Raw genomic sequence first — 16,574 nt, forward strand, 5'->3', positions numbered from 1 at the left:
ATCAATCTTCTTTCAATCTAAACCCTGCACGTCATCCCAATTATTTTGAAAGCAAATCCCCAGATATATCACTTTATGTGTAAATATGCCGATATGTATCTCTAAACAATAAGGACCAACACTACTATCACATAAAAATTAACAATAGTTCGTTTGTGTCATCAATTATCCAGTCAGTGTACAAATTTTCTCCATAGTCTCATGGTTTTATACGTTTTTGTATTCACATGTTTAACCTGACGCCTTTTGGGTTAAGGCTTTGTTCTCCCCTTCACCTTCTCGGACTTCGCGATTCTCTTGTCGCTCTCTTCCCTCAAGCTGCCACAGGAAAGGGACCTGTTTCTTCCAGCCCTACCAGAGGTCAGGAGCACCAATGAAGCGCTGGAGGCTGCTGCCCGTGGAACCGAAGTCGAGTCTCCCTACAAACTCCGGAGGGAGCTCTTTTTCAGTTGCACTGAGGACCGTCTCTGCTGATGCGATTGGCAGCGGACACCGGAAGCGCTTGTGAGTCCTCAGCCCAGGCAAGGCTTTGCTCCACGAGACGCACGGAAAGGCCCGGTACTCGGTTTGCACCAGTACTGGAGTCCAGAGTAACCGGTACCCGCGCAGCGATGGAGCAGGACGCGGGAGGCCGCACGGCCAGCGCGCTGTTCGCAGGTTTCCGAGCTTTGGGACTTTTCAGCAACGACATTCCACACGTGGTGCGGTTCAGTGCGCTGAAGCGCCGATTCTATGTGACGACCTGCGTGGGCAAGAGCTTCCACACCTATGACGTGAGTGCTTTCTTCTCTCGCGGGCATCCCGGGAACCACCCTCCTGGGCCCCCAGCTCAGCTCTGGGGCGATCCCGCTCTCCCCCTGCCACCTACCAAGGCTTCGCCTCCTGCCTTTCTCTCCCTTAACCCCTTCTTCCCCTGTTTCGCCCCCCCCCATCACTTCCACGTGCTGATTTGATTTAGCCCTTGCAGTTCGCTTGGGGCGAGTTTCAGAGGCAGTCTGGCTAGGGGAAAATACTGGAAAACATTTCAGTTCTGTGGCAGTATACTGACTGGTTCAGTAAATATTTATTGAAGTTCCCTTGAAGATGTAAATGTGATTAAGACAAGTCCCTAGCCCCCTGCGTTCTTAATGTGAAAGAGTTGCAAGGCATTTTATTGTGCAATTGGTGACACAAGCTGAGTTAGAAATTCTGACATATATATATGGAGAACTAATGGGGTTGAGATTAATTATATTTTAGGGAACTATCCATGTTGATAGCAAACTAATTTCCCGAAAGTTCCCCGTCATCTATATTCTACTAATGTTGAGGGTCTGGCACGGTGCCACTTAACTGCAAACCTTGCAACAGTTTCTTTGTAAGGTACATTACACATCATTGTTTCATAGCACCCTTATGTAAACTAAGAAACTAAATCTCAGAAAAACTAAGTTACTTGCCCAAGGCTTTCCTGCTTGTTAGTGATGGGCTTTGCTCCTTTAATATCTCATCATGTCTCACCAATCATTGAAATAGTCTTTTGTTGCTGTTTACTTGTTTCTTAAAACGGACCTTTTCTGGATGAGGAGGATGATAATAGCAAGTGTTAAGTAAGCACATTTCTGGAAAACATGCTGTAAAGTTGTATTCCTTGAAGGATTGTGAAAATCAAGCAGGTAATTAGCAAGACGAGCTGATTGTTGGTAGCTGCTGAGTTAGTGGAAGAGAAAGTCAGGGCCATGCCCAAGGTGGAGATGGTGGCGGTGATGGTAACTAACATTTTTTAAGCAGTTACTGGATGACTGGCTGCACTCTGTTTCACACAAATTTTACTCATTGGATACTCAAAATAATCCCCTAAAGTAGTTATCTATTTAAATCCTTATTTTGTAGATGAGGAATTTGAGGCACAAGAAGATCAAGTAACGTTCTCAAGGTTACACAGCTGGATCAGTAACCATTGATTGGGGTCAGCAAACTAGAGCCTACAGGCCAATCCTGCCCACGACTTGTTTTTATATGACCCATGACATTTTAATTTTTTGCATGTATGTTTGTGTTTATTGTAATAGATCATAACAACTTCAAGTAAAATTTGCACCGTAGTAGAATGCAGTATAATCAAATTTTGGCATGGGATGAAGACATACATTTACCCTCATTTAAGAAGCAGGATATTTAATTGACCTCTAAGGGCCCTTAGCACTCTTGCATCTCTAGTGTTTGAATGCCCATTTATACCCCTCTGAGCTCTGTGCTTCTGAGATGGGTAGTTTTGAAAATTTTAAATGGTTGGGAAAAAAATGTAAAAAACAATATTTCATGGCATACCAAAATTATATGACAATCAAACTTCTGTATTCATAGATTAAGTTTACTGGAATACAGCCATGCATATTTGTTTATGTATCTTATATAGCTGCTCTCATGGTACATTAGCAGTTGAGTATTTGCAACAAAGACCACATAGCCTGTAAAGCCCTGAAATATTTACTATACGGCCCATTATAGAAAATGTTCACCTGCCTCTTCCATCACCACTCCTGATGAAATAGTTGAAACTGTAAGCTTTCCTAGTAATGAAAATTAGAACCAGTAAGTGTCAATTTTTAGCATAGCAAATTTATGAAGTTATATCTTAATCTTCAAGTGTTACATTATTATAACTGTTTTTGTTAATGAAAATGTAATCATTTTTTTCTTTTTTTTTTAAACAGGTTCAGAAACTTAGTCTGGTCGCAGTAAGTAAGTGTAGACTTTATCCTGAATTTATGCATGTTTATACAATTTTGACATACATTTAAGACTTACAGAAAATAACAGGAATCCAGTGTGTATATCTAATAAATTTACACAGCAGCAAAAAAAAAAAAAAAAGTCGAGGTCAGGATCATGTGTTACATTCAGTTAATGTGTGATGTCTTTTTAGTTTTCTTTAATGTGGAATAGTTTGTCGAACTTTGTGTTGTACAACATTGACATATTCGAAGACTAGCCTAGTTCTTTTTTAGAATGTCCTTTAATTTGATTAAAAAAAAAATTCCCTGATGATTAGATTCAGGTTATGCACTATGGCAAGATAACAAAGAAATGATGCTGAATTCTCAGTGAATCATATCAGGAGGCTCATGCTGTTTGTTAATCCTTTTCCTGGCAGTGATAACTGTGATCATTTGTTAAGGGGACATTTGTTAGGAGGCTCCATTTTAAAGTTTTACTCTTTGTAATTAGTAATTAGTAAGCATCTCGGGGTAAGATACATTGTAACTACATAAATATCTCATTACTCTTTCAGTCACTGCTTTTATCATTTAGTGGTGATTCTTGCCTGAATCAGTATTATGATTACCAAATAGTGATTTTATGATTCCATCATTTTTTTTACTGTAAGAGAGAGTTTTCCCTTATCCCACATTTGGATATTTTTTCCTAAGGAAGGAATAGTTATTTTTTTGAAAACTGCTTCATAGAATAAAGGGCTTGCTGGGGCTCAGAGATTTTAGTTTCACCATCAAATATGATCTTTTTAAGAGAAACAGGAGAACTATAAGGAATCCAAAGTGTATGTCTAATAAAACTTGCATTTTATAAAAGATTATAGAAGACAGAAAGACACTATATCCTAAGTTGATTACAGAAGTAGATAATAAACCTATAAAAATAATAATTTGGAAATGAAATTCTAAAGTGTAGTGTGAAAAATACTTAAAACACTCCTCTATCTCCTAATCCTCCTACCTCCAAAACAAAATAAAAAAAGAAAAAGGCTATTATGATAGAGAGGACTCAAGAAATCATATATAAAAAATGGTTAGATATGATAGGCATAATTACCTTGGAGAAGACTGAGTAGAAACCATGTTGTTCATTTTAAGGGTCAGCATGTAGAATATCATGACATTTTTTTGAGGCTACTCTAGAGTTATACAGTGTTCTAAATTTTGATTTACTTTTAAAATTTTTCCTGGAGTTATTAGTGAACTTGATGTTCCTGAAGTTATTCACATGCAGGCTGGATGACCATCTGCTAGAGCTTTATGTATTAAGTGAGGATTTTTTCCAAGTAACCTCAAAAAGCTTCTTTTCATTTCTTTAGAATTATGTTTTTATGTCTGCAAATACTAGACATTAATTCTCTTAGGTAAGGTTAGGGTGATTTCATAGTCTCAGTCTGATAGTTATTAGATGTTCAAAATAACATTAAAGTCAAAATTTTATACTCTAATTCTCAGCTTTCATTTACATATATATATATGTATATATGCATACACACATGTATATATACATATATACATGTGTGTATACATATATATATAATTATAACCGTGAAAAATGTTATACATATACTTGAAGTTTCTACCTGATCCATGATCTTAGAAATTCTTAATTCTTTTATATTTCTTTTTTCTTAGGTAACTCAGTTCCACAGGATATCTGCTGCATGGCAGCTGATGGGAGGCTAGTCTTTGCTGCTTATGGGAATGTGTTCTCTGCATTTGCCCGTAATAAAGAGGTTTGTGTCACTGAACTATTTTAATTTGTTTGTCTATTGCAGTTAGAAGTTGATTGTTAAAATAGAGGAGGAACTTTAATATTGCCTTTCTTTATCTGGGACACTCTGGACATAGACTTTTTTTTTAGCTGAGCCATCCTGACACCTGTTGGGAGCTCAGCGGCAGCTCAACTTGGGCCGGAACTTGAACTGCTATTGCTCAGAGCTTGCACTCTTTTGAGCGAGCTCTTAACCAACTGAGCCACTCGGCTGGCCCTTTTTTTTTTTTTTTTAACATGTGTATATTCAGTTTTCTGAAGGAAGAGAAAGTTGATTTCATCAAATTCTTAAAATTAATTAAAACTTTAGTATCGTTTTTTTTCCCCAGGAGTTAATGTCAGAATTATTTGGGCATCTTCAAATTTTCATGCCCAGTTGGGTCCTCTCTCTGCAACTTTCCACTGTATATTTGATTGAGATAGGATTTAGTTATGTGTTTTTTGGTTTTTTTTAAGATTTTATTGGGGAATCGGGGAAGGGGAACAGACAAGTTGCTGTCCTTTTGTTCTTCAGTCTAGTTGTGGAGAACATCGCTTCACTGGCCCATGTTGGTATCATCATTGTTCTCTTTCCGGGTGAGGCAGATTGGTCGCCGGTCACTGGACAGCCTCTCATGGCATCTCTTGGCAGCCCACGCTGGCTGCCGGCTGTTCACGCCGGCTGCCAGCCACTCACAGTAGCTTATGGCAGCCCACTGCAGCAGGGGCTGCAGCCTACGCCGTTGCTGGCAACTCACAGCAGCCCAGCTCCAGGTCGAGCTGTTGTTCAGCATCTTAGCTATAGAGGGCGCAGCGTCACTGGCCCTCATGTGGGATCCGAACCGGGGCCCTGCTGCTCAAAGCTGGCGTCCCAAGCCAGCTCTTAACCAATGTGCCACTCGGCCAGCCCTAGTTATGTGTATTTTGAAAATTCTTTCCTGGGAGATTCATATTTGCACTACTGCTTTATGTGAATTACCTTTTTTATTATGGACAACTCAACCCATGACTGCTTTTCTAAAAACCAAGTGCTTGTTCCTTACATAGAGAAACCTACATTCTCTGTTTTTTCCACTGCTAAGGAAGAATCTTTTCTTGTATTAACTACCCGTTGGTTTCTAAGTTTATCTTGAGACAACTAACTTGATGACCTGGCTTTAGTGGTCCAGAATGAAAGGGAAAATGGTAGTGGGGATGCCTAAATAGCCAAGTGATTGAATCAGTATACTTGTCAAGGTTTGACTTGGACTGACATTTGTTCCTAACATCCTCCAAAATCATTGTCTGTGGCAGAAGACTGCAACTTACCTGTGGAGCTCTTTAATGGCAGTTGTTTGAAATTTTAGAGTCAGGAAAAATGGTGGGGTTTTTTTGCAAAATATTGCAGTTTGTAATTTCCCCTGGGAGGTATATATATATATAGAGAGAGAGATGGTAGGTGTGGGAGGGCACCAGAGAATGTCAACTATAGGAAGCTGTTTCCAACACTAGGTCAAGGAGAAGAAATAGTTACTGGAGCCTGGTGAGAAATGAAACCATGAAGAAGGGGCTGTAGTTACTGAGGAATGCAGTACTTCTTCCCTAAAACAGAAAGCTGTAGGAAAGAAGTACCCTAGATCTCCCACTCTCCATTCCTCATCTCATCTGGAACCCAGCTGGTGATGAAGTCTGTATAGGTTAGCCTTCTAGAACATAACACTTTTCTAGGATGCATGGAGTTATGCTAGTTGAATTGGGTGGGGAACCCAGCTGTGTGCATGCCTCCTCCCTAAGTTCAGTTGGGAGGCCGTGTCTCTGAGGTCTCATTTCTGTATTCCTTATTCATGTTTTTTTTATCATTGGACTGGCTGGGGGAGTAAGTGAAAATGCCTAGTTCCTTGCTATTTGTCAATCTAACCTTGGATAATCAAAAATTGGACCACATTTCTTAATATGAACATCTTCAGGATTAGCTTTTTTTTTTTGGTTAATATAAATAATATTACATGATGAATGATTAATAATATGAAATTCTTTTGAACTTTCACATTGTAGGTAGTGCATACCTTTAAGGGTCATAAGGCAGAAATCCGTCTTTTGCAACCCTTTGGGGATCATGTTATCTCTGTTGATATTGACAGCATTCTTATTATTTGGCACATATATTCAGAAGGTAAGAATTAACCAATTTATTGCTTTATCTTGGGGTAGTATGTTTGTAAAATTAAAAACCTATGTAAGCATAACTTTAACACCAGAGGTTTCAAATATAAGCAGTAAAAAAAATTTGAGAACCTTTAACATATATAGGAAAAAAGGTTCTAAGTAAAAAATTGATAAGCAATTTTGGTCAGCTAGTTGAGCTATTTATAACCTGTTCAATGTGTTTATCTCAACTAGTACATTTTCCTTTGCAGTTCTCCAGTTGAGTGACATGATATATTATTTTCTCTGGAGTGAATTTTGGTGTATATTTACACCTGTTATTTCTTGGTTTATATTTTCAACTCTCAGTAAAGGAGATTATAATAGTAAACTTGAAGATCCTGTGATTTAAAGGAAAATATACATCCTTTTTTCCTAAGGATGAGTCAATATCTTTAACAGTGATACTCTTGTACAGTGGCATGTATACAGTGAGCTATGTTTATGTGACTGTTATCTTCAAAGGTTAGGAATTTCACCAGAATATCCCCAGGTTTCCTCAGTAAAAGACTGGATCTATCATGAATTAAAGCTTTTAAGTTTTTTAATCTGTTTACATTTTTATCTTATATTACCTCTTGATTAACTCATTGTTTGATGCTGTATGTTTTCTTTTAGTAGAAATTCTAGAGATTGTCCTCCTGGGAGTTATTCCATGTATTATTGAAATTAGTTACTCTTTTCTCTGTTTTGTCTTTGTTCAAGTAGAGGGAACATGAATTCCAAAAGTAATCCCTGTGCAGAGGGATGTTAAAAGGCCTTTGATAAAGTTAGAGAATGTGATTCTTAGACTCTGGTGGGCTTTCTATTGGTGCTGATGCCCAGCTTTTTGTTGCTGTTACAGCAACACATCGAATCAGTGTTTTCAGTGAGCTTTTCGTAATGATTTTAAGTAAAACTGCTAATTACAAATAAAGGCAAGGATCTTTGAAAATAGTATTTAAAGTAAACTTTGTATAGTTTCACCTGTATCTCTGTTTCTAAAAACGGGGATATACATACCCCTACCCCTGGGAGTGTGCAGCAGTGTGCCAGATAGTATGTGAAACTAAAGATTAAGTGAAATGTACCTTCTTTGATACTCAAATTTATTGGGAAATTTAGTGAAAAATTGCTTTTATCATAGATGAGCTATGTGGAGTAGAAAACAAAATTTACATGTAGGAATTTTAAACATATGTAAGATTTCAAAAAATGTTTTGATCTTGCAGCAGGCTGTGCCTGCCATTTCCCACTCCACAGGGCTGTAAGTTCTTTTATTCTCCTCTGTAAGAGGTTCTAAGGAAATGTGTGAGAAGCACTGTTCTTAGTTTCATTGAGGTTTGCCTCTTACATTTCACATCTTTGAGTGGCCCATTAAGCGTTTTAGATATTGGCCCTTCACTCCCTGGAAGAGCTAAGAGCAAGCACTTCCTGTGTAATATTCACTGTGCCTCTTGATCTAATTATGAAAACAATAAGGCCAATTCCTAGTGTCATTATTTTTTAAGTTCTTATTTTTCATTTTTATAAACCAATTCAGCGGTGAGTGAAATTTTTAATACTATTGATATTAGAACTTACAGAAAATTTTTAGCAGTCTAAATTATATTTACAAATTGTCTTTCATCACATTTTTTTAATATCAAGGAATGTTTATAGGTTCGTATATAAGTCTGATTTATATTAGTACATAAATCTTTGATGTGGATTTTAAGTGCTAATATATGGGTATATAAAAAATATTTTGAACTATTTTATGAAAAAATAATCATATGCTATTTATAACTTACTTTTGTAGAAGAGTATCTGCAATTGACTTTCGATAAATCAGTATTTAAAATTTCTGCAATTTTGCATCCAAGTACCTACTTGAATAAAATTCTTCTTGGCAGTGAACAAGGAAGCCTACAGCTGTGGAATGTGAAGTCCAAGTAAGCGCTTTTTGAGAACATAACATGGGTGGCTCCTACCTTATCCTCATCTACTACTTCCTAATGCATACTTAAATCTCTCAGTTCTCCCTGCCTTTGTATGTTTACTTAAAGGGCTTTCAATAAATATACATGTTTTGGGAGTGGTTACTCAGCTTCATAACTGCCCATTGAAAAGTATATACTAATGGCCCTGCTCACTGTAAAAAATCCATATAGCTGTAGAGAAGGCTCTAGTAAAATAACGTAAGATCAGAAAATAATTATTAGATTGTCACTGGGCAGCTTCTAGTTTTCGGTAAAGCAAGGTAAAAGAAGGCAAAGCAAGCCAGTATTCATTTAGCGATAACAGTTAGGAATGATTTTTCAGGGTAAAAATGTTTCATCATCAACCATAAACATGATGGACATCTATAATATTGGTATAGCTAGAGGGCTAGATAAATGATTTTAAATAACTCTACTTGTTATTCGAAGATTTATCCAGAGAAGAAAGTGGTAGCTGAAGTTTCTTTGTATAGCATTAAAAAGACAAAAATATCTGACCTTGCAAATTGTCCTTTCCAAATCCCTTATAAACTCAAGAGAGAAAATAAGATTATCCAAGGTTTAATGTTTATCCTGGTTTTTAGTTTTAAATTATTGTTCTTGTTCAACTTAGCAAATATTATTGACTACCTACTCTGCTAGGCTACGGGATAATGACTGAGATAATTGACTCTGCTCCTATGGTTATCTCTTTAGGCTCTTTATGTGAAGCTTACAGTCTTTATTGTACGTTAAGCATCCTGTGGGTAATCATTGAGTGAACTAAAAAGTGCCCACTCACAGAATTTAATACATGATTTTGTCCTTTATTGATTGTCAGTATAACAGTGTCAGAAATCTGTTTGCCCTCCATGGCCTTACTCATTCGTGGCTTGATTCTGAAATTGAGCAGCATCACTAGTGTCATATAACAGTTAATATAACGTACAAGCAGTATTGTAGTTCTAATATATTCCCTTTGTGATATGTTTCTAGAAACACATTGCAGTGAAAAATGAGATCTACCTATATTCTTATATTGTTTTCTGTCATCTGTAATCTAAAATGGTTTTTACTCATGTATTTTTTTTTTTTCCTCTTATTTTCTTAAAGAAGTGGATGGCATAGTATAGTAGTTATTAGCAGCTTGTGGTCTGGAATTGGTGTCTCTGGGCCCTGTCAATTATTAGTCACATGACCTTAGCTGAGTTATGCCACATATTTAAGTTTCTTAGTTTCTTTATCTGGAGAATGTATACCTCATGGGATTGTTTTGAGTATTATTAAATAAGTTTATATACATATATATATGTGTGTGTGTGTGTGTGTGTGTGTATTATATATAGAATAATATGTGGGAGGCAAAATAATTACTTAATATCACTCCTGTTATTTTTTAACTTTTTAATATGTAGTTGATTTTATTTTCCTCCAAAAAATAGCTTTCAACTATTTTTCCTCTTGTAGTAAACTTCTATATACATTTCCAGGATGGAAAGTTGGAGTGACAGCTCTTCAGCAGGTTAGTATTTTTCTTTCAAGTCAAAGAAGAAACAAGTTAGTAGTAGAATCTTTTAGTTTCGGGGGTTGATCATATGTTTAGACTTAAAGACAAAATATATGGACTAGTTTATCTTTATAAATATTACCCTAAAAATTGTGTTTTGAAGATGTAATTGAAAACAAGTAATAAAACCTTTGCTTATAAACTTGGTAGAAATTGCTTTTGCCTGGAATTTGGCTCTAAACCTGTGGTTGCTGTGGAACCATGTTTACTAGTCATTTTGCAAGCATGTAGTCCAGTGCCTTGTACCGGGTGGAGATGAATTGTTCAGTGAAACAGGGAGGTTGTAGGTCATACAGAGACATTTGTCAGGATGTTGAGATTTATAGCCTGAAATAATTGGAGCTCAAATCCTAATATTTCATTAAACCTCCGTCGGGCGCAACTGATCTCACAGATTCATTGCACACAAAGATGCTGCTATGAAATACATCTTTACTGTACTAAGTCACAAACACGATTGGCGATAGGTTACGGTAGAGGGGAAAGGTACGGAAGCGATGAGTCACGATACTTAAGTTAACTGTTAGATATTTGAAAATTTGTATACAATGAATAGGTGAGATCAGTTGCACCCAATGGACGGTTAAATGCTGGATTTTTCCAGAAATAATTGCTTTTTGTTTTTATGCATCTGCAGAACATGTATGAATGAATGAAAGTATGTCTGCTGACAATCTTATACATATAATGAACACATATGCAGCCAGTGTACATTTGTCTTTCTAAATATCCATTGCTTATTCCTGGCCAGTTTATATGCATTCCTTTATCCTCTGTCATTACTATCAATCTTGCTTTGCTTTTGCCTGCCCAGAAGACCCCAAAGGTATCAGATGATTAAGTTCCTTGAGGGCAAGGAATATACTTGTTTTAGCATCCACAGATTCTACATAGGGTCTTATGCATAGTAGTCACATGATGGACAATTGATAAAATGTTTGGCCTGATTCCATTCAAATTGGTATTGGACACTGATATTCTGCATAATAGAGGAACTTAACATAGAGCTTTACATGTAAGACCATTGTATAAAATGAAGATTATAATCATAGGCTGTTAGAGTTGGAACAGACTAATTATAAAACTTTTTTGCCTTTTAACATGTTTTATAGGTTTTTCCTGTTTTCCTTGAGTAAACAATTCTTCACTTCCTTTGTTAGTTGGCCTTTTATGTTGCCATGCATGTGGCGAGCCTTTATATATTTTCTAGGCGTTGTCTTTTTTTTTGTTTCCATCCAGTCAATGATCTTTAGTGATTTTACACATGAGCTTCCTTTTCTATTATGGCTGTTTTCTTACCACATTGGCTGTTTGGGGGGTCGGGAGGTGATGGTGACTACCAAATTTGAAGCAGGGTAGTAACTTAGAAAAACCATTCCTAAATACTTCCATGCTAAATACAAAGTATATCAGAATGGTAATACTTATTGCTTTTTTTTTTGCCACCTTCAAGAAGACATTCCATAATTTCTTCAATAACACATAAGTAATGATGCATATAATCAGAATTATTAAAGTTCTGAAAATATTGAATAATTTAATTTTTAGGCACCAGCTGTGGATGTTATTGCTGTTGGTCTCATGTCGGGTCAGGTTATCATTCACAACATTAAATTTGATGAAACGTTAATGAAGTTTCGTCAAGACTGGGGACCTATTACTTCGATTTCATTTCGTACAGGTAAGTCTTAATTATTGATAAGAGTTAAGAACACTTACAATGCATTACTTTGAAGCTCATAGACATTTTCTTAATAGATGTTTTCTTATAATTTAATCTAATAGAAATAAATGAAATACTGTTATGAATGAAATACTGGAGTATGAAGAGCCAAAGGAATATGGATAGACTCTTGGTGTATAGTTTATTCTAACTTTATTATTAAAAGGGTGGAGAGAAGAGTTGTGTAGTTGTTTTATGGTGCATGTTTTTGTTAATGTATTTTATTTTAATAACAGACGGTCATCCAGTAATGGCAGCTGGAAGCCCATGTGGCCATATTGGACTCTGGGATCTTGAAGACAAAAAATTAATCAATCAAATGAGAAATGCACATTCTACAGCAATTGCCGGACTGACATTTCTCCATAGAGAACCACTTCTTGTCACAAACGGTGCTGACAATGCTCTCAGGGTATTATGATTATTGTTGTTATCTTCCTGGCTCTCCTGTCTTACCCTTTGGATTATTACAAGCCAGCTTTAATGTATTAGCCTGGAACCTAAAAGATGGAAGGAATGTGGGATAAGTAAGATACTGCTATAGATTAAAAAAAAAAAAAAGTGCAGGAGGTTACATGATTGCAGTGAAGCAAGGCAGAGTTACAGTTTCTCTCCCCTGCAGCCCCACGCCACTGTCAGCGGCCTGGCAAGCACTACCCTGCCAGTTGATGTATGTCGAAGGTGATTTGACTGCTTGCAGAGTACTTAACACATTGTGGAACAACCGTACCTTTTTATTTCTTGGCAGATATGGATATTTGATGGTCCCACAGGTGAAGGCCGGCTTTTGAGATTCAGAATGGGACATAGTGCTCCTCTTACCAAAATTAGGTATTATGGACAAAACGGACAACAAATTCTTAGCGCAAGTGAGTTTCTGCTCCATGCTATTAGTTTATTCCAGCAGTTATTGAGAGCAGGGTGCTTAGTACTTAATAAGTTTTTGTATTTACCTATTTTTAGATTCAAATGTCCCTTTGAGTGACTTGGAAATGTGGGTAAAATGAGGTGAAGAAAAATGAGGTAGTTCTTTTTGAATACTTCAGGAAGCACTGTAGATGATGTCTTCATTTGGAATGTCATTCTATTTACTAATCCACAGAGACAGAATGGTCAGATTCTGAAAATGTAGCCCTTGCCCATTCTAATAATATGCTGAGAATTAATAGTACCTTGTTTTATTCTTTGTTCTTAAATAGAATTCTATGCACAGTTGAATACTGTAGTGAAGAATGTAGTTGCAATATGACTCTCCTTTTAAAGTGTCCTACTATAACTTTAAGCTTTTTATAGACTCTTCTTTAATGATCTGTGATTCAGATGGTCCTTTGTTTCGATGAAGCTTGATTAGGCATTTTCTGTATATATCAACAGGTCAAGATGGAACTCTTCAGTCATTTTCCACGATACATGAAAAATTTAACAAGAGCTTAGGACATGGTAGGTCATTTGAAAGATGGGAAAAAACTTTTGGTCACAAAAACATTTCAAGATTTTGTGAGATAGCCACAGAGGTTTCTTTGATAAATTTCCTTTTTTCTTGGATGAAATAAAAAACTCTTGTACGGAAGGGTAGCAGTAAGAGTACTAAGATCAGTGTTACTGCAGAAGTGGTTGAGGTGCTGCTATAAGATTATTGAAAAGAAACACCTTGGGTAGTAACACCATACTGCTGCCACCCAGAAGGCATTGATGGTCTAACATAAGCCATCTGTTGAGTGCAGAATACTAAAGATGGAAGGGAGCTGAGAGAAAGCATCAAAGTAAGCAGTGTCCCTTGTTTTTGTAAAAAGGGCATATTTTATTCTCTCTCCCTTTCCATGGTTTCCAGCATCTGAAATATTTTGTTTACTAAACAAAAATGTTTTTCAATTTTACTCATAATTACTCTTTTAAAGCTTATATCCTGGCTATTCATGCATGTATATACTTCCAGATGAATTTCAGGATCATTTTAAAATCAATATTCAAAGTAATTCCTTTTGGAATTAAACTGGAAACATTTGATATCTTTAAGAATCTTCACATTTAGGAATATATTCAAGTTGTCTTTTAATTTCCTCAGTAAAGTTTTTTTTAGTTTTCCTTCTTACATAGTTAAGATTATTCAGTGGTATTTTGCATATTTTAATATAATTTCCTTTTTTTTCCTAATATGAATGTGATCTTTGTTCGTTATATATTATTACAGTGTTACTAAATATTGCTGCATGTAGGGAACTAGCTGATTTTTTTTTTGTTGGTTCTGTAGCTGGTCCAATGAAACTTATTACTTTTAATAATTATTTGTCTGTTAGTCTTGATTGATATGACTGTATGACCATCATATCATATGTGCAAAAAAGGATATTTTTACCTTCTGTTTTCAGTTATTCATATCATAGTTTATTTTCTTGTGGTATAATCACATAAGCTAAACTTCACAAATGATTATATAATAGCGGTAATAATATCATCTTCATTTTGCTCTTGACTTAAATGGGAATATCTTGAACCTTATAGTTATGTGACAATGAATAACTTACATATACATTTTCATTACGAAGGATTCATAGCTATGTTCCCCTCTCCCCCAACCTCAGGACTAATAAATAAAAAGAGAGTCAAACGTAAAGGACTGCAGAATGCCATGTCAGTGAGACTTCCACCCATCACAAAGTTTGCAGCTGGTAAGTAACTTCATACTGTGTTTTGAGAAGTTCTGCTGTGTCATTTATTTCCTACCATCTATTTCTTTATTTTCTCCATTTTAATAAGTGTTTTTGCAAATATTACTAAACATCTGAAAGGTAACCTCAATATATTTTTTTATTTCTTCCATGTCAATAAATGTTATGCAAATATTAATAAGTATGTAGACGGTAACCCCAAGTACACGCTAATGTTTTGTGAAGGGTAAAAATGACTTATTTATAATTTGAACTTGTTATCTATTAATTTCTGGCTTTGCTCTTCTCTATAAGAGCTACTAATAAACAATACTTGATATTTCATTTTGTGGCCCTGCTTTTTATTCTGTCATATGTGGATAATGAAAGTCACTGATGTATTAATAAAAAGGCAAGAATTGAGAATGTAGAGTTCTGACTAATAAATACCTAAATACACTGAGGTCTTAGCATATACTGTCACTTGAGCAGTACTTTATTCAAAGAAGTGATTTTAAGAAAAATGTATAGGGGCTGGCCGAGTGGCTCAGTTGGTTAAGAGCTCGCTCAAGAGTGCGAGCTCTGAGCAACTAGCAGTTCGATTCCCAGCCCGAGCTGAGCTGCCAACAGGTGGCAGGATGGCTCAGCTAAAAAAAAAAGAAAAGAAAAGAAAAAAATGTATAGGTGATGGGATTGTTGAGTGAAAACTATCATAGAAATAATTGTAGGCACCATTTTTACTTCAAGGTTATTATAACAGCCTGGTGACTTTTTTTGAACTTTAATTTTGACCACCCTCCTCTCTTGTTTTTATCTTAGAACCTGAGTGGTCTTTCTGAAATATCCGAAACATGTCACTCATTGTCTTAAAAATCTTTCAGTGGCTCCTTATTACCTTTAGGGTAGAATTTCCCCTCCTTAACATGGCTTTCAAGACACTTTGTAATGTGGCACCAGTTGCCCTGTCTCCTCATCCTTTTTGAGAAAATGCTTCACTTACTTGCTGTGCTTACTTAATTTTATAATTTTTTTCAAGTTACTCTTGGGCTTATGTGTGTCCCTCCCCCCAGTTAATTACTACTTGTTTTGCTGCTTCTTTCAGGGAGCCATTTATTACTCTCCCCAAATTTTTTTAACAGACTCTTCCTGAGAGCTCTTATAACACACTGTTATACTTTATTGTAATTTCTTCTAATCAGAATATCTTGTTAGATTGGAAACTCATTGCTATCAGGAAATACCTATTTATAATTGTGTCCCTAGTGCCTAATGATAACATGGAATTAATAATAGGTGAATGAATAAGTGAGGGAATGAAAAGCAATCTTATGTATGATTTTAATTGTGTTTTAGAGGAAGCTCGTGAAAGTGACTGGGATGGTATCATCGCTTGCCATCAAGGGAAACTATCTTGCTCAACTTGGAACTATCAAAGATCTACAATAGGCTCTTACTTTCTCAAGCCAAAAGAGCTGAAGAAAGATGACATAACCGCAACAGTAAGTGAGCTTGTTTGTAAGAGCATTTTCCCCCATAAAACTGTCCTGTGGTAATCTTGTTATACTCAAGTTTATTAATGATAGCATTGGTTCAAAGAACATAATTTAACATTTGGAAATAGTGTTAAGTTCCCCAACTTGCAGAGAATTATTTTACGTTTAAGTTAAGCTTTGCCTAATCAGATACAGTATATTGGTTATTTAAATTTTCTAATTAATATAGGATTACTCAGAATACCCTTTGAAGATGATTTCAGCATTTATCAATATACTTTCTCACCTTAATTATGTTGAGTATACAGTACTATGTTCAATAAATGTGAATCTGAAGGATTCTTCTTTATGTCCTTCCTCCCTTCTTTCCTTTCTTCCATTTCTTTCACTATACGAGTAAGATTTAGGTAAATTTTTAATGAATTATAGATGTAGAAGTGAAATCCTTCATTTCTTTTTTTCTTATATTTGTCTCTTGGAGAGATGTACCTTTTAGAGAAATTCTGATTG

General features: G+C 35.9%; 1 protein-coding gene across 1 annotated transcript in view; it reads left to right on the forward strand.

Annotated features, from left to right (window-relative positions):
- WDR36 (WD repeat domain 36) overlaps positions 1 to 16,574 on the forward strand; it is a 42,452-nt gene continuing 25,878 nt past the window's right edge. The window contains exons 1-12 of the mRNA XM_019633857.1: positions 1 to 773; positions 2,697 to 2,724; positions 4,392 to 4,492; positions 6,544 to 6,661; positions 8,474 to 8,606; positions 10,101 to 10,155; positions 11,749 to 11,881; positions 12,160 to 12,335; positions 12,672 to 12,792; positions 13,298 to 13,363; positions 14,506 to 14,592; positions 15,925 to 16,070. Of these exons, the coding sequence (XP_019489402.1) occupies positions 474 to 773; positions 2,697 to 2,724; positions 4,392 to 4,492; positions 6,544 to 6,661; positions 8,474 to 8,606; positions 10,101 to 10,155; positions 11,749 to 11,881; positions 12,160 to 12,335; positions 12,672 to 12,792; positions 13,298 to 13,363; positions 14,506 to 14,592; positions 15,925 to 16,070 (1,464 nt within the window). The 5' untranslated portion in view covers positions 1 to 473. The remainder of the gene's footprint in view (positions 774 to 2,696; positions 2,725 to 4,391; positions 4,493 to 6,543; positions 6,662 to 8,473; positions 8,607 to 10,100; positions 10,156 to 11,748; positions 11,882 to 12,159; positions 12,336 to 12,671; positions 12,793 to 13,297; positions 13,364 to 14,505; positions 14,593 to 15,924; positions 16,071 to 16,574) is intronic.

The sequence above is a fragment of the Hipposideros armiger genome, unplaced genomic scaffold (assembly GCF_001890085.2).
Source record: "Hipposideros armiger isolate ML-2016 unplaced genomic scaffold, ASM189008v1 scaffold_1421, whole genome shotgun sequence".
Lineage (NCBI taxonomy): Eukaryota > Metazoa > Chordata > Mammalia > Chiroptera > Hipposideridae > Hipposideros > Hipposideros armiger.